Source organism: Chlorocebus sabaeus, chromosome 20, assembly GCF_047675955.1.
Source record: "Chlorocebus sabaeus isolate Y175 chromosome 20, mChlSab1.0.hap1, whole genome shotgun sequence".
Classification (NCBI taxonomy): domain Eukaryota; kingdom Metazoa; phylum Chordata; class Mammalia; order Primates; family Cercopithecidae; genus Chlorocebus; species Chlorocebus sabaeus.
The window spans coordinates 124565921-124589800 of record NC_132923.1 but is presented as its reverse complement, the minus strand read 5'-3'; the positions used below and the strand labels follow the sequence as shown (position 1 = coordinate 124589800).

The following is a 23880-nucleotide window of genomic DNA, read 5'->3' as shown; positions in this document are numbered from 1 at the left end:
GGAACTGTAGATAGGCAAAAGTCTTCTCTGAGTGCAACATCCGAAGCCAGAGGGAGTCAGCTATATTAATATCCAGAGCTATTCTGTAGCTCTGGATTGGCCACACGAGGCTTTTGAGCACTGGAATTGTGGCTAGTTTGTACTGAGATGTGCAGTAAATATAAAATATACCCGAATTTCAAAAAAATTATTATAAAAAAATTAACATATTGTATTAGTGATTTTTTCTTTTGGCTACATGTTGAGATGATCATATTTTGAACATATTAGATTAAATATATTAAAATGAAGTTCATTTTCTTTTTCGTTTTTAAAAAATGTACCAACTAGTAAATGTAAATTGTCTATGTGGCTGGCATTGTATTTCTATTGGTCTGGGGAGAAGGGTCCTAGGTAGAGAGAACGGCAAATGTACAGTTCCAGGGGCAGAAACTGAAGGATGCCGGGGCAAGAGCGGCCAGGGAAAAAGTGGCTGAAATGGGAAGGGACCAGATCTAGTGGGACCTTGGTGGCAGCTCTGTAAGGAGGTGGGTTTTAATTGAAGGACGGTTGGGACGCCATTTTAAGCAGGGAAGGGCAGGGTCTGAATTCACAGGCCCCTGTGGCTGCGAAGTTGGGAACGGACTGCGGGGGAGTGGCCCAGACGGACGGCCGATTGCACCTTTTGCGTGGATGGAAGGCAGGGTGGTTGTAGGTGGGAAGAATCCTGGGTTCCCATGCTGTCTGAACCAAAGTCATTTGTGGCCCTGCCTTCCCTTGGGACTCAGTTTCCCCACCTATAAAATAGGCCCCACTGTTCGCAAACCCTGGAGGGGCCCGCAGCCCTGCAGGAGCGGCCGCCGGCGCCAGGGGGCGCCTCCTCGATAACTCGGCGCTCGGCTGGCCAGGCACCGGCGCGTCGGCCGCTCGATTGGTCGCGTCGGGGCCGGCTGAGCGCCGCGGGCCTGCGCCATTGAGGAGCCGCGGGGAGGAAGCGCCGCGCAGCGCCGGGCTGGGGCGGGCGGCCCGGGACACCGACAGGTAGGGGCCGAGCGGCGCCGCGCCGGGCGGGGCCGGGGCCGGGAACTGCAGGGCCGGCGCGGATCGACGGGCCGCCGCTAGAGCTCCGCCTAGACCTGGGGGCCCGGGCCCACCCTGGGGAGAGCGATGCTGGGAGCCTGGGGGCCCCGTCGTCCGGCCTCGGTCTGAGCCCCTCGGGGTAACCCTGGGGCGTCTGCTTCCCCGAAGGCCCCGAGCCCGCCACCTCCGGGGACCCCTGCGTCCGAGTCCCCGCGAGCACCCCAGGCACAGGCTCGGAGTTGGCTGAACCTCTGGGAACCCCGACGTCCGTGTCCCGGGGAGCCCGAGCCCCTGCTGGACGCCGGCACACTTTCTGGGGTCCCAGCAGTCTGGCGCCCTGGAATTGGGAGGTGTCAGTCCGCGCCTGTCCGCCTGAGCCGTAGTCTCAATGCAGGACCCTAGTGTGCGATTTCCCCACATTACGCCCAGGAGTGGGGTGTCAGTTCCCTAGAATGCCTTAGCCTTAATCAGCCACCCGAGATCGCACTCTCGGGCGGAGGTATCAGGCCTAAAACTTCTCTTTACCTTTTGCCCCCCAGGGTCACGCCCTGGCCCAGCCACTCCTCCTAGGTGTGGGATCCCGGCGCCGTTCCCTCCAGGTTTTACCTGGGTGGTTGTGTCTCTGTTCCCTGGAGGGGGCTGAGGGTTCCGAGAGCTGGGGGCGGGAAGGTTGTGGGAGCGTCGCCTTCCGGGCAGTGCCGTCCCTGTGGGGCCACCGGTCGGACAGCCGCCCCCGCCCCGGTTTTGGAGCTCCCTGGCGCTGGCAGCGCTCAGTACCGGCCGCCTCGGGGAGGGACGCCCAGGTCCGGTTGCCAGTCCTTCCTATTCCCGGTCTGGCCGCTCCTCAGGGGAGGGGCCTGGCTCAAGGTCATGCCCGGCTGTCTGCCCGCCCGTGGGCTCAGCACTGATCCCTACTGTCACCCGCCCCACTGGGTAGGGGAGCCCGGGGGGGGTTAGTGCCAGGCAGCTGCCTAGAAGCCCTGATGGACCAGAATGTAAACACTTTGGGATTCTGACCAGTCTAGCGGCCCTTGCTGACACTGAATTCCCAAGGGAATCCTTGAAGTGGCCTCAAGCTGGGTCTAGATGCTTAGCAGAGCAAATCATGGGTGCTTTCTGGTTTGGGCCTCAATTTTACCGACCAGGGCGCCTTACAGTGCTAACCGCTCATGCTTTTAAAATCTGTGCTTTGCATTCTTTTCCATTTAGGGCAAGTAGGGTAGAGCCTGAACTTGTTTACAAACTGACAGTTGTTTCCCTTGATTTGGAGATAATTGGTAGTTGGCACTCAGAGAGAGTTGGCATTTGGGGCCGAAATTAATGGCAATAACTACAAAAATAAAGAGTACTCTGACCTTGGCTTCTTAAGTTTGTTTGGAGTCCCCATAGTGAGATTAGTCAGTTTCACATTTGGTTTTCACAAATTTACTCCTTTAAAGTTACAATAGTGGCAAGGCACGGTGGCTCACGCTTGTAATCTCAGCACTTTGGGAGGCCAAAGTGGGCAGATCACTTGAGGTCGGGAGTTCAGACCAGCCTGGCCAACATGATGAAACCCCGTCTCTACTAAAAATACAAAAATTAGCTGGGGATGGTGGCAGGTGCCTGTAATCCCAGCTACTCAGGGGGCTGAGGTAGGAGAATCGCTTGAACCCAGGAGATGGAGGTTGCAGTGAGCCGAGATCCCATCACTGCTCTCCAGCCTGGGCGAGGGAGCAACACTCTGTCTCCAGAAAAAAAAAAGTTACAATAGAGAAATGTTTCTTTTACTCAGACTGTTGATCATTGGTTTTTAAAAAATTGTTCTTACAACCTTTTTTAAACAAATGTAGCCAATAATTAGTTTTATATAACTCTACTCTTAAAAAATATCTTTATATTCCATTCGCAGAAAAAAAGAAATCTTTGGAAAGAAATTGGGCAAATATTTTACCAAATGCTGTTTTTTTCCTTCTTTCCTTTTTTTTTTGAGACAGAGTCTTGCTCTGTCGCCCAGGCTGGAGTGCAGTGGCGAGATCTAGGCTCACTGCAAGCTCTGACTCCTGGGTTCATGCCATTCTCCTGCCTCAGCCTCCCGAGTAGCTGGGACTACAGGCGCCCGCCACCACGCCCGGCTAATTTTTTGTAGTTTTAGTAGAGATGGGGTTTTACCGTGTTAGCCAGGATGGTCTTGATCTCCCAACCTCGTGATCCGCCCACCTCAGCCTCCCAAAGTGCTGGCATTACAGGCGTGAACCACTGCGGCTGGCCTGTTTTTTTCTTTTTACTGTCACTGTTGACAACAAAAGTGAATCTTCTCTGGAAGTACAAGATATTGTTGACAAACGAAAGCCAGTTTTTCTAGGAGATTGAGTTCCTTCTTATGGAGGCCTTGTGCTTCAGGTAGTTGTTGGATGGGAGCCTCTCAGTTGGGACAGGTGTGTCTTCTGGCACTAAGATGAATCACTAGAGGTGGGGCAGCGTGCTTGGAAAGGATCCTGAAAGTAGGCTGCCTCCAGTGGGATGTGTGCCGTGGCAAATCTGTAGTGCCTGGCAGGGTGGCTGATGACTGACATGGTGGATCAGAGCAAGATTTGAGGCTCACAGTTTCCACTGGGATCTTCTAGCTGAGTATGCTGAGAACTCAGTTAAACTTTTGTGTTGCAGTTTCCCTCATGTTCACTTTTTGTAATACTAAAATTACTTTTTTTTTTTTTTTTTGCTAATATTGGTAAACACCAGTTATTATAATGGGCAGTAGTACCTACCACATCTAAATACTGTGGCTGGAGTCAGAGGATTTCTAGAGTTTGGTTTGTAATAATTGACTAAAATTGTTCATTATATCAGTGTCATCTGGTGCCCAGGTACCGGTAATGCAGTTTCAGGACATTTAAGAACAGTGGTAAAGCACTGTCGTCTCTCTCCCATGTATGTGATTTTATAAGTGATCCTCATGAACAAATTTGAGACATTTAATTTGGGTGGCCTAAATGAAGATCATTAAAGAATGTGAATTCTCCCCCCACCCCCGACTTTATTCAGGTTTCTTTCATCATTTTCTTTTTCTTTTTTTTTTTTGAGATGGAGTCTCACTCTGTTACCCAGGCTGGAGTGTAGTGGTATGATCTTGGCTCACTGCAACCTCCGCCTCCTGGGTTCAAGGGATTCTCCTGCCTCAGCCTCCCGAGTAGCTGGGATTACAGGTGCCTGCCACCATGCCTGGCTAAGTTTTGTATTTTTGGTAGAGACAGGGTTTCACCTTGTTGGCCAGGTTGGTTTTGAACTCCTGACCTCAGGTGATCCACCTGCCTCCGCCTCCCAAAGTGCTGGGATTCCAGGCGTGAGCCACCACCCCCGGCCTCTTTCATGAATTTCATTTGGACAATCTCCTAGGGCATTTTCTGTCTTAATCTAGGATAAGGTTTCTTAACGTTGGCTCTGTTGACATTCGGGTTGGATAATTCTTTGCTGTGGGAGCTGTCTTGTGCATTTTAGGTTTAGCAGCTTCCATGGTCTTTATTCACAAGATGCTGGTAGCAGCCCCTAAGTCATGATCAAAAATGCCTCTGGACATTACTAAATTATGCCCATATGAGAACCTCTGATCAGGGTGGTCTAATCCCGAGGTAAATCACCGTAAGTGAGCAATGGACAGTTATACTGAAAAGATAGACAGCTTTGAGTTGTAGGAATTTTTGGTAAATTTAAGAGTGACTATTCCCTGAAGCAGCATCAGAATGTAGATGTTTTGGTTTGCCTCCAGTTACTGAAGGGGGCATCTTACAGAGCTTCTTGCCTCATCTTTTAAAACATCTGCGGCCGGGCGCAGTGGCTCATGCCTGTAATCCCAGCACTTTGGGAGGCTGAGGCGGGTGGATCACCTGAGGTCAGGAGTTTGGGACCAGGCTGGTCAACACAGTGAAAACCCATCTCTACTAAAAATAGAAAAAATCAGCTGGGTGTGGTGGTGGGCACTTGTCATCCCAGCTACTGGGGAGGCTGAGGCAGGAGAGTCGCTTGAACCCGGGAGGCAGAGATTGCAGAGAGCCGAGATCGTGCCGCTCACTCCAGCCTGTTCTTTGCATTCATCTACCTTCAGGCCGGTAGAGGAGGAAATTGGCTTAGAAAATCATTCAGTTTTTATGTTGATTTTCATTATTTTCCTTTGACAGATTTTTCTGTGACCATGAAAGAGAGAAATAAAGAATGATCCATGACTTCTAAACACCTTTTCCTGAGGATACAGTCATGTTGGAAGGCCTTGTAGCCTGGGTTCTCAATACCTATTTGGGGAAATATGTCAATAACCTGAACACCGACCAGCTCTCAGTTGCACTTCTCAAAGGTGAGTATTTCTCTGGGTGAGGTACAGCTTTACAGGTGGCATTTCTGTTTTTGTATTGTTTTTTTTGTACTGAGAATCTTAAAACTTAATGCCCAGATGGCTTTGTACTAAATGTGTGTAAAAAGGTCCCATATGACCCTGATGATTATTACAGAGTAACTTTATAGCTATATTGTTATAGATTTTAAGGAACTATTAAATATTAAAAAAAACAAAAAACAAAAAACAAAATAAGCTATACTACTGGTGACTGTGCTTAGTCCCAGTTAATTTTTTAGCTTTATGAAGCTTTATGGAGGCAACCACAATGTACTGACAGTAGCATTAATTTTGGCTTCAAATACTGTTTTGTCATTTATTAGCTATATGAACAATAGCTCATACTGAAATTCTAAGCCTCAGTTTCTTTAGACAGAGATACCTCCAGAGGGTTGCTATAAGGATCAACTGGAATAACATATAAAGTCCCTAGTCTGCTGGCATATAGTAGGCCCTCAATAAAAGTTTTAAAATTGATTACTGTGAGGTGTTCAACAGAATTTCTGAGGTTTTGGCTTGCTTAATAGTAAAGTACCTGAAGCTTGAGACATTTTACCCTTTACAGGCCTAGACTTGGTAAATGCAGTCCCTGATTTGGCATGGGAATTCGAAAGCTGCATTTTCTCCCTTTCCTTGTTTTAATTTAAATTCTCTTTGCTCAACTCAAAACGGAGCTTTTTAACGTATGTAGGAAGAGAAGGAAGTCAGTCTGCAAGTGTGTAAAATCATAGGAAATGGGAAGGAGACTTCAAACACAGTGAAACCTCACCTTCGTGGATGTGAGTTTTGGTAAGTGGACCAGGTCAGGTTAGAGAGAACAGTGACACAGCTGTTTGCATAGTCTGAGAATAGAGTACCAGTGGTTCACCTGTTCCTTTAAATGTGTTGCTTTCCGGCGGGGCGTGGTGGTTCACGCCTGTAATCCCAGCACTTTGGGAGGCCGAGGCAGGCGGATCACCTGAGGTCAGGAGTTTGAGACCAGCCTGGCGAACATGGAACCCCTCTCTGCTAAAAATACAAAAATTAGCTGTGCGTGGTGACAGGCGCCTGTAATCCCAGCTACTCGGGAGGCTAAGGCAGGAGAACCGCTTGAAACCGGAAGGCGGAGGTTGCAGTGAGCTGAGATCACACCACTGCACTCCAGCCTGGGCAACAAGAGTGAAGAAACTCCATCGCAAAAAAAAAAAAAAAAAAAGTGTTGCTTTCCATATTTTTCTGACCAAATGATTACGGCAGTGATAGGCCATGGGCAGAGCTGTCATGGTTATGCCTCCCCACTCTCTTCCTTTCCTTTCCTATTCTGGTTTTCCTCTTGTCCTGAAACAGGAGCTAAGTGGAAAGCGAGAGTGAGCAGTCTGTCAGGGAAGAGGCTGCGTTCAGAGTGCGAATAGTAGTGTCAAGTTCACCTCTCTGGTCTCTCATTGAAGTTTTCAGACCACTGTGAAGCTAACTACGTCGTATGAGGTGTAGGTAAGAGGGCCTAGAAAGAGAGCTGCAGACCGTGACCCTGCTCATCAAAGAGCTGGTTCTGCCGGGAGTGATATGGCAACGGCATTTGCCGAAGAAATGAATAAATAGAAATGGATGATATCTGATGTGTTACAGAGTCATACTAACATTGCTCAGCAGTTTTAGAATATATCTTGTAACAACAACTCTGTTTATCTGGTACCTTAAACTGCTTTTCTGCCCTTATTTCCTTTCTAAAAACATTATTCTTTATGGCTTTTAATGAACCTGTTGAAATTGAACAATATTTCTCTGCAGGATAGAAAAATACTTTTTCTCTCATAACTAGTGTTAGTATGGTACCTGATGCTTACGGATCCAAAGCACATCACAGAGCTTGGCCAGAAACATCTTGGGAGCACGGAAGTGTACTGAGGGAATGGCTTCGCAAAGAAGTTGGTTCATCTGCTTGTTCGTCTCGGACACAGTTAAGCAGTGTGTGGGGATAGAGAGGGTACTAGTAGGAATGAGAATGTCCTTTCTGTTTTTTGAGACAGGGTTTCTTTCTGTCGCCCAGGCTGGAGTGCAGTGGCGTGATTGCACCTCACTGCCACCTTGACCTTCTGGGCTCAAGCAATCCTCCTGCCTCAGCCTCCCAAGTAGCTGGGACCACAGGCATGCAACACCATGCCCAGCTAATTTTTGTATTTTTTTGGTAGAGATGGGGTTTCACCATGTTGCTCAGGCAGGTCTCAAACTTCTGAGCTCAAGTGATCCTCCCACCTGGGCCTCCCAGAGTGCTGGGATTACAGGCGTCATCCACTGCACCCGGCCGAGAATGTCATTTCAATCTATCTACAGATATTTACTGTTCTAGATGCTTTGAGAGATGCAAAGGGGACTGAAATAGTGGTCAAGGGTATTGATTCTTTTAGCTAAACTATGTGTTTGAATCACAGTTCTTCCATTTGCCAGTAACGTGGGCAGGTTACTCAGTTTCTTCCTGCTTCACTCTCCCTTTCTGTGAATTGGAGATAATATTAACTATCTCGTAAGGTTCTGAGGACTGAGAAATTAATGTGGGTCAGAGAGCTTAGAGCTGTTCTTGGTATATTGTAGGCTCTCAGACAATGTTAGCTATCATCATCCATCCTCATGGTCATCACTGTGTGATTGGATTGGCTGGCAGTTTGGACTTCAAAGAGATTGTATATATATGTGTGTGTCTGTATATATATATATATGATTGTATCCACATACGAAAAGTAGCAAAATGCAAAGTAACATGAGTTGTTTAAGAATGGAGATAGACTTAAAGACAATAAACAAAATACAAAGTAACATGAGAGGATCACCTGAAGCCAAGAGTTCAAGACTAGCCTGGGCAACGTGGTGAGATCCTTTTTCTACAAAAAAAAAAAAAAAAAAAAAAAAAAAAAATAAGTTGGGTGTGGTGACGCATGCCTGTGGTCCCAGCTACTTGGGAGGCTGAGGTGGGAGGATCGCTTGAGCTGGCGAGGTTGAGGTTGCATGGAGTTGTGTTCCCTCCACTGCACTCTAGCCTGTGCGACAGAGCAAGACCCTTTCCCCCCCAAAATTTTCACTTGTTCAGTCATTCAAAAACATTTATTGAGGCCGGGTGTGGTGGCTCACGCCTGTAATCCTAGCACTTCGGGATGCCAAGACCAGAGGATCACCTGAGGCCAGAAGTTTAAGACTAGTCTGGGCAACATGGTGAGATCCCTTATCTGAAAAAAAAAAAAAAAAAAATTAGCTGAGTCTTGTGGTGCACACCTGTGGTTCCAGCTACTTGGGAGGCTCAGGTGGGAGGATTGCTTGAGCCTAGGAGGTTGAGGCTGCACTGAGCTGTGTTCTTGCCATTGCACTCCAGCCTGGGCAACAGAGCAAGACCCTGTTTCAAAAAAAAAAAAGTTCATTGTTCAGTCATTCAAAAACATTTATTGATGCTGGGCATGGTGGCTCACACGTGTAATTCCAGCACTTTGGGAGGCCAAGGCGGGCAGATCACTTGAAGCCAGGAGTTCTAGACCAGCCTGGGCAACATGGTGAAACCCCATCTCTACTAAAAATATAAAAGTTATCAGGGAGAAACTACTATTATTTATTTGTATTGTTGTGAGGATTAAATGAGATAATGTGCATGAAGTGCATGGACACAGTAAGACCACACTAAATGGTAGCTGCTATTCTTTTTTTTTTTTTTTTTTTTTTTTTTCATTTGAGAGAGAGTCTCACTCTGTTACCCAGGCTAGAGTGAAGTAGTAGGATCATAGCTCACTGCAGCCTTGGACTTTTGGGCTCAGGCGATCCTCCTGCCTCAGCCTCCAGGGTAGCTGGGACTATAGGTGCATGCCACCATGCCCGGGTAATTTTTTATTTTTCGTAGAGACAGGGTTTCACTATGTTGCCTAGGCTGGTCTGCAACTCTGGGCTCAAGTAATCCTCCTGCTTGGCCTCCTAAAGTGCTGGGATTATGGGCATGAACCACCGCGCCCATCTTCTTATTCCACCTCTATAGTCCCTGATCTTAGAGGACTGTTAACCTGTTTGGGAGACAAATTATACAGTAATACAAGGAAGTATAGATTAAATGGTTATTCTGGAAATACAGGCATCATATGAGGGGGTGTGAAGGAAGAGAGCTGTCCATTCTGCCTGTAGGACTCTGGGAAGGTTATGGAGATAGCTTTTTGAGTGGATCTTTTTCTTTTTCTTTCTTTTTCTTTTTCTTTTTTTTTTTTTTTTGGAGACAGGGTCTTGCTCTATCACCCCAGGAGTGCAGTGGCACCATCACAGCTCACTGCACCCTCAACCTTTCTGGGCTCAAGCGATCTTTCCATTTCAGCCTCCTGAGTAGCTAGGACTACAGGCATGTGCCACCATAGGTCCAGCTATTTGTTTTATTCTTTTGTAGAGATAGGGTTTTACCATGTTGCCAAGGCTGGCCTTGAACACTTGGGCTCAAGCAGTCCTCCTCCCTTGGCCTCCCAAAGTGCTGGGATTATAGGCGTGAGCCACTGCACCCAGCCTTGAGTGGATTTTAGCAGGATTTCCATAGGTGGCACTGGGCAGGTCCCCACATTCCAGGTGGAATGCACCCTGTGAGCAGAGGCTGAAAACTTGCAGGGTGTTTTTGAAATGGTTTGGGGCCAGAAGGTAGGTGGCTCATGCCTGTAATCCCAACACTTTGGGAGGCTGAGGCAGGTGGATCACCTGAGGTCAGGAGTTCAAGACCAGCCTGGCCAAGATGGCAAAACCCCCCGCTTCTACTAAAAATATAAAAAAAATTAGCCAGGCACGGTGGCAGGCACCTATAATCGCAGCTACTCGGAAGGCTGAGGCAGGAGAATCGCTTGAACCCAGGGGGCGGAGGTTGCAGCGAGCTGAGACCGCGCCACTGCACTCCAACCTGGTCAACAGAGTGAGACTCTGTCTCAAAAAAAAAAAAAAGAAGGTAGAGGCTGCCAGTACCACGTCAGAGTCTGAACTTCAGCCTGGGGGCATATCGTATATTTGTAACCCAAAACTTCCATTTCCCCTCCTTTTTGTTTTTATAAGCTCGGAATGTTAGGTTGATTCTTTAACCTGGAGCAGAGGGAAGAGGATTCAGTAGCCATTAGAAATTACTAAGAAATGACCAACCTCTAAATTACTCCCAGTTTAGTGAGTAGATTTCTTGCTAGCCTGAGATGAGGAGTTTTTGGATGAGACATCCGTGAGTAAGTCTGTAATGTCTGCCTGGAGTAAGTGACCAACATTATCATTTATAAAGCACTCAGTACTTTGGGTGCTTTTCTGCTTGGCTCTTTGGAGGGACCTTTCCCCGCAGGGCCCGTCGTGGGTGCATATTTGAGTGGGTGGGGACTAGGAAATCTTCAGTCTTAAACTACAGCTGTGCTGGTTCGCCGGATTCCTTTGCTTTTGGTTTGGTGTAGGCTGTTGTTTCTTCTCATTTTTTCCTTTACATTCTCTCTGTCCTTTCTAGATCTTCTCCTTTGCCTTCCATGCTTCAGCTTTAATTTTTCGTGGTGTGAGTTGCCTGTAATTCCCTTTACTTTCCCAGGGTGGTACAGCTGCCAGGGAAGCCCAGAGCTCACCTGCCTTTGTGACAGATTTGGGCATTGAAAAATAAGGTGGTTCGGGCTGGGTGCAGTGGCTCACGCCTGTAATTCCAGCACTTTGGGAGGCCAAGGTGGGTAGATCACTTGAGGTCGGGAGTTCAAGACCAGCCTGATCAATATGGTGAAACCCTATATCTACTAAAAATACAGAAAATTAGCCGGGTGTTGTGGCAGGCGCCTGTAGTCCCAGCTACTCAGGAGGCTGAGACAGGAGAATCGCTTGAACCCAGGAGGCGGAGGTTGCAGTGAGCCGAGATCGTGCCATTGCACTCTAGCCTGGGCGACAAAAGCGAGTCTCCATCTCAAAATAAAAATAAAAATAAGGCGGTTCAAAGTGTAAATCATGCTATTCAAAAGAAGAAACTATTTAATTGCCACCTTTAAGTCTATTTCAACTAAGGGAAATGTTTCATGATTTTTTTTTCCCCTTATGTTCTTTTTCTCCCCAAATGTGGATATGGGGTTGTTTCACTGGGGTTATAAACTTTTCCTTTCCATTAGTCTTAAGGTATGGTGGTGGGATGGGGGGGCATGGCCCATGCGGACAAATATTCCTGCAAAAATCAAAAAATAAATTGATTGTATTTGTTCAGAATCTGCCAAGTTGCTAGATTTGAATTTTCTTCTTTTTTTTTTTCCCCTTTTCCTTTTTAGAGACAGGGTCTAGCTCTGTTACCAAGGCTGGAGTGCAGTTGTGCGATTATAGCTCACTGCAGCCTTGACCTCCTGGGCTCAAGCGATCCTCCTGCCTCAGCCTCCCCAGTAGCTGGGACTACAGGTGCGTGCTACCATGCCTGGCTAATTTTTAAAAATTTATTGTAGAGTTGCTGTGTTGCCCAGGCTGGTCTTGAACTCCTGGGCTCAAGCGATTTCCCAGCCTCAGCCTCCCAAAGTGCTGGGATTACAGGTGTGAGCTGCCGCACCTGGCCTAAATTTTTTACAAACCAGTAACCCAGAAGTCCTGAACGGTCATTTAAAGGGAAACATAATCACATCTTCTGCATTATTTTGTACTTGGAGTAAAGGGCTCTCTTGCATTTCTTACCAATTAATGGTGGTTGTCTGTACTCCCTGTTCTTGAAAAATGTATATCTCATACAGACTTAGGTTGCTCAAAAATTACCTTGTGTCACTCAATTTTGTAAAAACAATGGCAGTGATTTAAGGATGGGGACTCTGCCTTCTCTTTTTACATTTCCAGTGGCCATCACAGTGCCTCCCACAGAGCAGGGCTCTGTATATGTGAGGGCGTCTGTATATGTGAGGGCGAATGGCTTGCATAGCCAGGAGAGTGATGGATCTAGCTGCCCTCTTGTTTGTTCACTTTTGGGTTTAAGTCATAAAAGCTGGGTCTGAAAAGAATTTTCAGTGGTGGTCCTGTGTCCGGAATTGGTGGGTTCTTGGTCTCACTGACTTCAAGAATGAAGCTGCGAACCCTCACGGTGTTACAGTTCTTAAAGATGGGGTGTCCGGAGTTTGTTCCTTCAGACGTTCAGATGTGTCTGGAGCTTCTTCCTTCTGGTGGGTTCGTGGTCTCGCTGGCTTCAGGAGTGAAGCTGCAGACCTTCGCAGTGAGTGTTACAGCTCTTAAACGCAGTGTGGACCCAAAGAGTGAGCAGCAGCAAGATTTACTGCAAAGAGTGAAAGAACAAATCTTCCACAATGTGGAAGGGGACCTGAGGGGGTTGCCACTGCTGACTGGGGCAGCCTGCTTTTATTCCCTTTTCTGGCCCCACCCACATCCTGCTGATTGGTCCATTTTACAGAGAGCTGATTGGTCTGTTTTGACAGTGTGCTGATTGGTACGTTTACAATCCTTGGGCTAGACACACAGGCACAGAGTGCTAGTTAGCTAGATACAGAGTACCAATTGGTGCATTTACAAACCTTGAGCTAGACACAGAGTACCGATTGGTGTATTTACAAACCTTGAGCTAGACACAGAGTGCTGACTGGTGCATTTACAATCCCTGCACTAGACACAGAGTCAGAGTGCTAGTCCTCCAAGTCTCCACTAGGTTAGCTAGATACAGAGTACCAACTGGTGTATTCACAAACCCTGAGCTAGACACAGAGTGCTGATTGGTGCACATACGATCCTCTGGCTAGATATAAAAGTTCTTCAAGTCCCCATCTAGTTCAGGAGCCCAGCTGGCTTCACCCAGTGGATCCTGCACCGGGCTTCAGGAGAGCTGCCTGCCAGTGCGGAGCTGTGCCTGCACTCCTCAGCCCTTGGGCTGTCCCCGCGCCGCTGAGCAGGGGGCGGCGCCTGTGGGGGAGGCTCAGGCTGCCAGGGAGCCCACCGCAGGGGGAGGAGCTCAGACACTGCAGGCTGCGGGTCCCTAGCCCTGTCCCATGGGGAGGCAGCTACGGCCTGGCAAGAATTTGAGTGCGGGGTGGGCAGGCCAGCACTGCTGCGGGACCCAGGGCAACCTCCGCAGCTGCTGGCCTAGGTGCTAACCCCCTCATTGCCCTGGGCCGCGGTGCCGGCCCACCGCTCCCTGTGCGGGGCCTGCTGAGCCCGCGCCCCTGCCCACCGGAATTCACACTGGCCAGCCAGCACAGCATGCAGCCCGGGTTCCCACCTGGGTTCCCGCGTGCGCCTCTCCCTCCACACCTCCCAGCAAGCAGAGGGAGGAGGCTCCGGTCTCAGCCAGCCCAGAGAGGGGCTCCCACGGTGCTGTGGCCGGCGAAGGGCTCCTTAAGCGCCGCCAGAGTGGACGCTGAGGCCTGCTAGCACATTGTCACCTCTCAGTCCTGTTCCTTCCTTTGCTTTCTGATCACTTATTGCACTTGTAAGTAGAGGTGCTAAGAAGTTCTCCCAGAAGAGAAGAGTATAATTCCTTTTGAAGACCAGTTTCATTTAATTAGATCATAGACTTTTGAATACTGTATATGCTATAGTCATTTTGGGGAGGGATTGAGGGTGGAAGGAACTTGTTAGAAACTGCAAATTTCTGTGCTTCAATCCCAGAGATTCTGAGTTAGTTGGTCTGTGGGTGGAGCCCAGGAGCCTGCATTTCATCCTAGATGAGTCAGATTTTGATGTTCCTCTGGTAAATATTAGCCTAAGCGAGGGGTCAGCAAAGGGGCCAGTGGGCCAGATCTGGCCTGCAGACTAAGAATGGGTTTTGAATTTTTAAAGGTTCATAAAAAAAAAAATAAAAGGAGAATGCGCAACAGATATCATATAAACCCTAAAATATTTACTATCTGGCCTGTTATGGAAAATGTAACTCTTGGTCATAACTCTTCATCAGCGCCTAAGCTTCAGCTGTCACGTAGATGTTAGAGCAGATGGCCTGGAAATTCGTTTAGGTGAAGCGTATGGGCTGGTGGTAGCACTACACATGATATAGCCTGTTCTAGATGTAAAACTTCAACCTCCACATGATATAGCCTGTTCTAGATGTAAAACTTTCCCTTTAACTTACACATGATATAGTCTGTTCTAGATGTAAAACTTTAACCTACACATGATGTAGCCTGTTCTATATGTATAACTTTCCCTTTAACCTTCAATGCTTTACACACAGTAGTAGGTGGCCTAATGTATTTGTTAAATGGATATTTCATGATGCTGTTTTTATTTTTAGGTGCTGTTGAATTAGAAAACTTGCCATTAAAGAAAGATGCCTTGAAAGAATTGGAATTACCATTTGAAGTCAAAGCTGGTATGTGGAACTAAAGGACGGGGAGGAAATTTGAGTCTTAAATTGTTTGGGGTGTGAAAACTGAGAGCCCTGGAGTTTGTATCAATTTGACCAGTTAGAAGAAGGATGTAGCAAATGTTAGAGATTATGCCAGTCTTAGAGTGTGGTCTTTGGGCCACTCGTATCAGGATGACCTTGTGATGGTGGTAGGGAGGTCAGGTGATCCCCAGACCGACTAAATCAGGAATCTCTGAGGGAATGTCATTGAACCTACATGTTTAATAAGCACTCCAGGTGATTCTTATGTTTCCTAAAATGTGAGAACCTCTGTTCTACATTCAGGGTTTCCTTTTCTTTCCCCTTTCATTTTTCTTTTTCTTTTCCTTTTTTTTTTTTTTGAGACGGAGTCTCGCTCTGTCACCTAGGCTGGAGTGCTGTGGTGCGATCTTGGCTCACTGCAACTTCTGCCTCTTGGGTTCAAGCAATTCTTCTGCCTCAGCCTCCAGAGCAGCTGGGTCTACAGGTGTGCCCCACCACGCCTGGCTAATTTTTCTGTATTTTTAGTAGAGATGAGGTTTCACCTTGTTGGCCAGGCTGGTCTTGAACTCCTGACCTCAGGTGATCTGCCTGCCTCGGCCTCCCAAAGTGCTGGGATTACAGGCGTGAGCCACCACGCCTGGCCTCCATTCATTCATTCATTCATTCATTCATTCATTCATTCATGACAGGGTCTTGCTTTGTTACCCAGGCTGGAGTGCAGGGATGTTATCATAGCTCACTACAGCTTTGAACTTCCAGGCTAAAGAGATCCTCCTGCCTCAGCTTCCCCAACTATTAGTTGAAATGGTTGAATACAGCTACGTGCTACCAAGCCCAGCTAAATTTCTGAATTTGTTACTGGATTACACAGTTGATCACTTGATGTTGTCATTAAAAATACCATTGTTGGACTGGGCTTGGTGGCTTTCACCTGGCATCCCAGCACTTTGGGAGGTTGAGGCAGGAGGATCACTTGAGGCCAGGAGTTCAAGACCAGCCTGGGCAACATAGCTTGACTCTTATAAATTGAATATAAAGAAAGCTTGTATTCTAGGAGGCTTGGCTAGAAATGGAAGAACTTGGGAAATAAGTATCACAATTCTACCGAGCCATTTGGCTTTCTCATCAGCCCAGGTTCTCATGAAGAATCAGAATTCTTTATTGAGAGAAGGCCAGTGCCATGTTACCTATGTTTCAGTTTGTGGTGGGGATGTTCAAGATTGGATATATCATAGGTCTGATGACTCCCAACTAGTACTTAACAACCAGACAATGAATAATGGACAACACATGAGTTTAGTGTCCATGGGCTTGTGCGGGACCCAGGGAAGAAAGACACTCTAGGGAAGTGTAAGATGTACTCCACTTGGAAAAGGAGATGGTTTCTAGAGGAGGGATGTTACTGTTGATGTGGTGAAGTCTTCACAAACTTTTTCCAGCTTACATAAGTGATTATACCTTGTTCTTACAGATGTCAGCCTCCTAACACTTGTTTCACATGTGCAAGCCTGCTGGCTGTTGTTTTAAATAAATAAAAAAAGTAATAACAGCAATCCATGCTCCTTAAACAAAATTGTGAAAATACCAACAAATGGAAAGAATTAAAAATGTACAGACAGTGAATGAGACTTTCCTTCTCCTTCCAGGCTTCATTGGGAAAGTAACCCTTCAGATTCCCTTTTATCGCCCCCATGTGGACCCTTGGGTGATCTCCATCTCCAGCCTTCACTTAATTGGAGCCCCGGAAAAAATACAGGATTTCAATGATGAAAAGGAGAAGCTGTTGGAAAGGGAACGCAAGAAAGCACTACTTCAAGCCCTGGAGGAGAAATGGAAGGCAAGGCAGAGATCTTTTGGGCCATAAGAGCAGTTGTGGTGACACGTGTAAGATGAGCAAGAACACTAGATTGAGCTAACGCTGACTCTTGCCTTTGTAGAATGAACGCCAGCAGAAAGGGGAGTCCTATTGGTATTCAGTTACCGCCTCCGTAGTTACGAGGATTGTGGAGAATATTGAAGTAAGTCCTGCTGACTTTTATAAAAGTGTCAACATGAGAGGGATTTCTCAGGTTTAAATGTGTTTCTCTTCTTAGTTTCTCGTTTCTCGTGGGTTCAGCTGATCTAGGGTGTAGATGGGGCTGGCTGCTCAGGTCTGCCCTTTTGTGGGCTGTGCCAAGGGGAAAACCTGAAAAGCAAGTCCTACGCTCTGTGACAGACATAGAGTTTTTTTGCTTCAGCTGGCATCAGAAGGAGTTTTCACATCTCTTCCATTTCACTTCCTGCACTTTCTTTTTGAAGGAGAATCCAGGTTACTTGAGCCTTGATGACTATATGGCTTCAGGGCAAATCACTTCACCTCTCTGGTCTCCATTTCTTCACCTGTAAAATGAGAGAGGTTGGATGCCTCGTCTCTAGTTGATGACATAGTGAGTTGTGAAATTGCGAACAGCTCACTAAGATACCTAACCTCTTGCTGGTGTGTCTGGTGGCAATTTGACGAGTTACAGAACCGGGGCTGTTGGCCTTGGCCATGTTTTCTACTTCAATTTTAATTTTGTTTCATCCTCAAAAACTTGATCAGGGTCCCACTGATTTTCATGAGTGTTATGAGTTTGTCCATACTTACTACATTTAGAATTTTCTTGCAGTGCCAATGTGACACAGGCCAAATGTGTTCAGTGTATGTCATGTTCCCAGAAATTACAGTCTGAGGTTTTTGGTTTCATAACTTTCTGAACTTTGACAAACAAATTTTAAAAGATTAGTCATTATTTTTATTTTATCTTAGTTTAAATAATTTTATTGAGATATAGTTCTTATGCCAGAAAGTTCAGTCTTTTGAAGTGTACAATTTAGTGTTTTTTTAAGTATATTTACAAGGTTGTGCATTGGTCACCGCTAAATAATTCCAGAACATTTTCATCATCCCAATTGGTAGTCACTGCCAAAGCTGGGCTTGGTGGCATGTACCTGTAATCCCGGCTACTTGGAAGGCTGGGGCAGGAGGATGACTTGAGCCCAGGAGTTGGGCTGTAAGGCTGTAGTGAGCTATAATAGTGCCCCTGCACCCCAGTCTGGGCAACAGACCAAGACCCTGTATCTTAAAAAAATAATAATCATTTTAAAAAGTAGTCATTGCCAATTCCCCTCTTCCTTCAGCTCCTGTCAATCACTAATCTACTTTCTCTCTAAATTTGCCTATTCTAGACATTTCATCTAAATGGAATCATATAATATATGGCCTGGCCATTTTCACTTGACATGATGTTTTCAAGGGTCATCTGTGTAGTAGCATGTTTCAGCACTTCATTCCTTTTTATGACTGAATCATATATTCCATTGTATGGATTGTCAAAGATTAAACAAAGTCGAACGTCTGAGCAATAAAAACAGATTTTACTCAGTAACTACTGACAGCCAAGCTCCAGGCTGACTTGTGCGGAGGTAGCTGGGCCTTTTAAAGGGAGCTTGAGGGTGCAGGGAGGTGGAGTGAGTGGGTACTCAAGTGAAAAATTACAAGGCGTTAGTCGCTGTGAATGTCATTAGGCTAGCTGTGTCTGCTGGCAGTGATCAAAGTTAGGATTCGATCCTCCCTCAGACTGGGAGACTGAGGCCCTACCCTTCCTGATGATTACATATCAAAGGAATGGCTTTCAGGTCCTTGAGAAAGAGACTCCTGAGCTGTAGGAGATACAAGTCAAGCGTCCCAAATCCGAAAATCCGAAATCCTCCGAAGTCTGACACTTCTTGAGTGCCCACATGATACTCAAAGGAAATGCTCATTGGAACATTTTGGAGTTTGTATTTTTGGATTTGGGATACTCAGCTGGTTAAGTATAATGCAAATATTTCAAAATTCCCCCAAAAATGAAATCCAAAACACTTCTTGTCCCAAGCCTTTCAGATGAGGGATACTTGACCTGTACATACACATCTCTCAAAGAAATGGCACAATTGAATAGCTCTGTAAACCTATAAACCCTTTTCAGTAAATATGCTATAAGAAAGGGAGGTCAGGGGCCTATGTCAGGTGTTGGCTGGAATAAAGGGTACGTTCTTTTGATAGTCCTGAGCTTTACCAGGCAGGAACTCAATAGGGGACTGTGTTGTTCCCAGGGACTTGGCCTCAGGCTGCTAGAAGCCATATTAAAGTTGGTCAAGTCTCTTTTGAAGGGAATGTTCTTGTTGAGTGTTCTTGTGTTTCTCAGGACATGTGACATTTTGTTTATTCATTCATGAGTTGCTGGACATTGGGGTTGGTTCTCCTTTTTGCTGTTATGAATAATATTGCTGTAAACATTTGTGTATAGGGTTTTGGGTGAACGTTTTCAGTTGTCTCAAATAGATATCTCGGAGTAGAATTGCCAAATGATGGGTTAACTCTGTTTACTTTTTGAGGAACTACCAAACTGTTTTCCAAAGACGCTGCACTATTTGACCATTTCACCAGCAATGTATGAGCGTTTTGTTTCTCCATATCCTCATCAATGTTTATTATGGATTATGGGGCTGGGCTCGGTGGCTCACGCCTGTAATCCCAGCACTTTGGGAGGCCAAGGCAGGCGGATCACTTGAGGTCAGGAGTCCGAGACCAGCCTAAAATACAAAATTAGCTAGACATGGTGGCATGTGCCTGTTCTCCCAGCTGCTTGGTGGGGAGGCTGAGGCAGGAGAATCACTTGAACCCGGGAGGCAGAGGTTGCAGTGAGCCAAGATCATACCACTGCACTCCAGCCTGGGCAACAAAGTGAGACTCCATCTCAAAAAAAAAAAGCCTGCAGAAATGGTGAGATAGCATTTTCTCTAACACCATTCAGGACATAAAGAAAAAAAGTAACAAAAACCAAAAAACCAAAAACCAAAAATCAAACATTTATTATTGATTGTGCACTAGTGGGTGTGAAATGATGGTCTTGCTGTGGTTTTGATTTGCATTTTCTTAATGGCTAAGGATACTGAATATTTTTCCATATATTTACTGGCCACTTGTGTATCTGTTTTTTTGGAGAAATGTCTATTTGAATCCTTTGCCACAATTTATTTATTTATTTATGTTTTTGAGATGGAGTCTTTCTCTGTTACCCAGGCTGGAGTGCGGTGGTGCGATCTCGGCTCACTGCAACCTCTGCCTCCCGGGTTCAAGCGATTCTCCTGCCTCAGCCTCCTGAGTAGCTGGGATTACAGGCCTGTGCTATCATGCCTGGCTAATTTTTTTTTTTTTTTTGAGACAGTCTCGCTCTGTTGCCTACGCTGGAGTGCAGTGGCGTGATCCCCGCTCACTGCAAACTCCGCCTCCCGGGTTCACGCCATTCTCCTGCCTCAGCCTCCTGAGTAGCTGGAACTACAGATGCCTGCCACCACGCCCAGCTAATTTTTTTGTGTTTTCAGTAGAGATGGAGTTTCACCGTGTTGGCCAGTCTGGTCTTGAACTCCTGACCTCAGGTGATCCACCTTCCTCGGCGTCCCGAAGTGCTGGGTTTACAGGAGTGACCCACTGCGCCCGGCCATCCTTTGCCTATTTTACAAATCAGTTTATGTTTTTATTGTTGAGTTATAAGAGCTCTCTGTATATTCTGAATACCAGATTCTTATCAGATTTGCAAATACTTTCTCCCATTCTGTGGATTGTCTTTTTACTTTCTGTTATTGTTATTATTAAGACATAATCTCACTCTGTTGCCTGGGCTGGAGTGCAGTGGCGCCATCCTACCTTACTGCAGCCTCCATCTCCTGGGCTCAAACAATCCTCCTGCCTCAGCCTCCTGAGTAGCTGAGACTCCACTCGTGCCATCATACCTGGCTATTTAAAAAAAATTTTTAGTAGAAGTGAGGTCTTGCTATGTTGCCTAGGCTGGTCTCTAACTCTTGGGTTCAGGTAATATTCCTGCCTCAGCTTCCCAAAGTGCTGGGATTATAGGTATGCACCACTGTGCTCAGCCTGTTGTTATTTTTTAATTCACTGAAGCAGAGTGCCTTTTCTGTAGCCTACTTACAGGGAGGGGCTAAGGGAAATAAATACATACATATGTACATACATACAAAGTTTATGTGCCGTGCTGGTTTCCTTGGTCCAGATGTGGGGACATAGAGGCAAGATGAAGATATCAGCAGAGCAGGAGGAACAATTGTCTGTATACAATGGCTTTACTTTCTTTAATTGCTTTTTTAAAGATGTCTTCTGAAATGATTTAATGAAAGTATTGGAGCTCTTTTGGTAAAAAAATCACCAGAGAGTTATTATAACATAATATATTATAACATAACATAACAAGAGAGTTATTGTAACACTCTTAGGAACTCACAGGATACTGGATATGTGTGTGATGTGTTTGTATAAAGTGCCTGCTGTGGTTTCCTTTAGTGGCTCAAGGGCTCAAGGGCAGTTTGACCCGTAACTATAGTATTTCACCCACAGCAGTTATTTAAATGCTTTTTCTTTTTTCTTTTCTTTGGAACACTATTCTGCAGGTGCCTCAGCTGCTTTTTCTTTTTTCTCTTTGCAGTTAAAAATTCAAGATGTCCATTTACGCTTTGAAGATGGTGTCACCAATCCCTCCCATCCTTTTGCATTTGGCATCTGCATTAAGAATGTGTCCATGCAAAATGCTGTGAATGAGCCTGTGAGTATGAAATGTGATGACAAAGCAGGAAGAAAGCCATGCTCTAGGAATTTGGGGCTCTGCCTTTTGCCATTTTGTGTTATGTAAATGAATCACATTCTTTTCCATTGCCTTCTGTGGTAGGCATGGGTGTCTCTTGTGTGTTTGCAGCAAATCAAATTTGCTGAAATAGGGAAACAGGGAATTTTCTCTGACCTTTGGTTATATCACTTTCATTTTATGCACAAAGAAACTAAGAGGCAGAAAGGATTTTGTGTTTGATTTTCTTCTCGTGTTACGTACACTCCCTGGGTAAACTCACTCTGTTTCATAGTCGTAGCTACCACCAGGGAATATTTGCTGATGGCTTCCACATTTTGAACTCCATTCTCCACCCTTTGACCTTCATATTCGTGGTTTTCTTAAAACTACCGCTTGTCTCAAAACACACTCTGTTTCTTCACATGCTACACAAAAAACAACATTTTTGACACCAGGTGTGTGAGGGTTTTCCCCCACACACCAAGCAATTCTTCATCACATACTAAGTTGGTATCCTGTAGTTTAATTCAATTCTGACACTAATGGGTTACTGCAGACCCCGCCGGGTAAGGGCTCAGTCCCATAGGAGCACCCTCCACTTCAGATGCGAGTCACAAGGCCCAGGTTGTGACCTGTGCTTCTGACTAGAAGTTGGAGTTCCCACAATTCCCCTCCTCAGGTTTGGTAATTTGCTAGGATGGCTCACAGAACTCAGGGTAACACTTTACTTACATTTGCTGGTTTATAATAAAGGATGCTATGAGGATACAGGTGAATATCTAGATAAAGAGGGCCACGCCCTGCTCCAGTGTTCAGCAACTTGGAAGCTTAGCAGATCTCATGGTTCAAAGTTTTTATGCAGCTTAATCTCCAGCGCCACCAACCAGAGGTCAGTGAGTGGCACTGAAAGGCCCAACCCTCTAATTACTTGATCTTTTCGTGATGAGCCCCATCTTGAGGCTGTCTAGGGACCCCATCAAAAGTCACTTAATTAGCATATACTGAGGTGTGATCGTGAGGTTTTTTATGAACAACAATGACACTCCTGTCAGGAACTTCCAAGGGTTTTAGGAACTCTGTGCCAGGAACCTGGGACAAAGATCAAATATATTTCATGTTATACCACAGCTTGTCATAACTACTAGAATGATCCTGTGTATTCCATCTGCCCATTTTGTCCCCCAAACGAAGTATTTTTCTTTATTCCCTAACATTTTACTGAATGTAAAAACCAATAATAACTAACAGTTTTGAGTACTTTTATATGGCAGGCACTGTTCTTAGCACTTTCCATGATTTAACTCATTCAATTCGCCTTGATTTTCACCACTGCTGTGATCCTAATAACCCTACTGAGGACACTGCAGCGTAAGAGGTAGAGTGAAAAGTGGAACCAGGCCTTGAACCCAGGTGGACCGACTCTAAATTAGGGCTTGGCAAACTATGACCTGTGGCCAAGTCTGGCTTCTCACCTGTTTTTGTAAATAAAGGTGTTTTAGGTCCCAGCCGTGCTCGTTAGTGTTGTCCACGGTGGAGTACTGTAGTTGCAGCAGAGACTGCATGGCCTGCAGAGTCGAAGCTGTTGACTCTCTGGCCCTTCATGGAAGACTGTGCCATCCCTGCTCCTCACCCTGTGCTCCTGCCTGCCACACTGATCTCTAGAAGCTGTGTGCTCCTCCTTTCACTTCTTACACTTCAATTTCCATATCTAGTTATTCACAGGGTCCTGCTACTTTTTCCTACAAAGCATTTCAAACATAGCTCTTCCTGTCCATCCCCATATGACCGTCACCCTGCAGGATGCTGTCAGGTTTTACCTGGACTAATGAAATACGCTGTTCTGTGATCTCCAGGATCTTTCTGTTTGTCCTGTACCAATGCTTTCCAGTGTTTTCCATGTCAGAACCCCCACAGTAAAAAGATAGTATTTGTACAGTACACGGGGGCAAATGGTTGTGGCTGCTTGGGGCTGGAAGTGGCCAGCTCAGAGTAACCACATGTTTCTAAGATGTAACTTGATCCCGTACACTGGCTCATACTTGAGGCACTCATAACTCATTTTTTTCTGGCACACTGAAGGGAAAGCCCTACTTTACACCGTCACCAGACTTCTTTTTCTGAAACACATACCTGATCGTGTTACCTGCCTGCATCAAAACGTTCAGCAGCTCCGCATCACTTAAGGCCTGAAGTCCAAACACCTTAGCGTGGTATAAACTTCCTTTCCTAGTGAATTTGATAACTAGGGCAGCCCTAACAGATTGCCACAAACCAGATGGCTTAAAGCAATGTAAATTTATTCTCTAGATGAGAGGTCTGAAGGCAAGGGGTTGTGGCCAGATTAGTCCCTTCTAGAGGCTGAGGGAGAAACTGTCCCATGCATCTCTCTTTGTCTAGCTGCTGGCGGTCATTGAGGTTGCTCAGCTTGCAGGTGCTTCACGCAGCCTCTGCCTCCATCTTCACGTGGCCTTCTCCCTGTGTCGTTTTTCTTCTTGTAAGGACAATACCCATTAGATGAGGGCCTCCACTAA

At 46.0% G+C, this 23880-nt stretch overlaps 1 protein-coding gene across 4 annotated transcripts in view; it reads left to right on the top strand.

Moving 5' to 3' along the window:
* Positions 1–908: 908 nt before the first annotated feature.
* VPS13D (vacuolar protein sorting 13 homolog D) overlaps positions 909–23880 on the top strand; it is a 289932-nt gene continuing 266960 nt past the window's right edge. For all 4 annotated transcript variants that reach the window (XM_007980502.3, XM_007980501.3, XM_007980500.3 and 1 more), the window contains exons 1-6: positions 909–1020; positions 5214–5386; positions 14613–14690; positions 16355–16545; positions 16646–16726; positions 21212–21328. In XM_007980502.3, coding sequence (XP_007978693.3) covers positions 5290–5386; positions 14613–14690; positions 16355–16545; positions 16646–16726; positions 21212–21328 — 564 coding nt within the window. In that variant the 5' untranslated portion in view covers positions 909–1020; positions 5214–5289. The remainder of the gene's footprint in view (positions 1021–5213; positions 5387–14612; positions 14691–16354; positions 16546–16645; positions 16727–21211; positions 21329–23880) is intronic.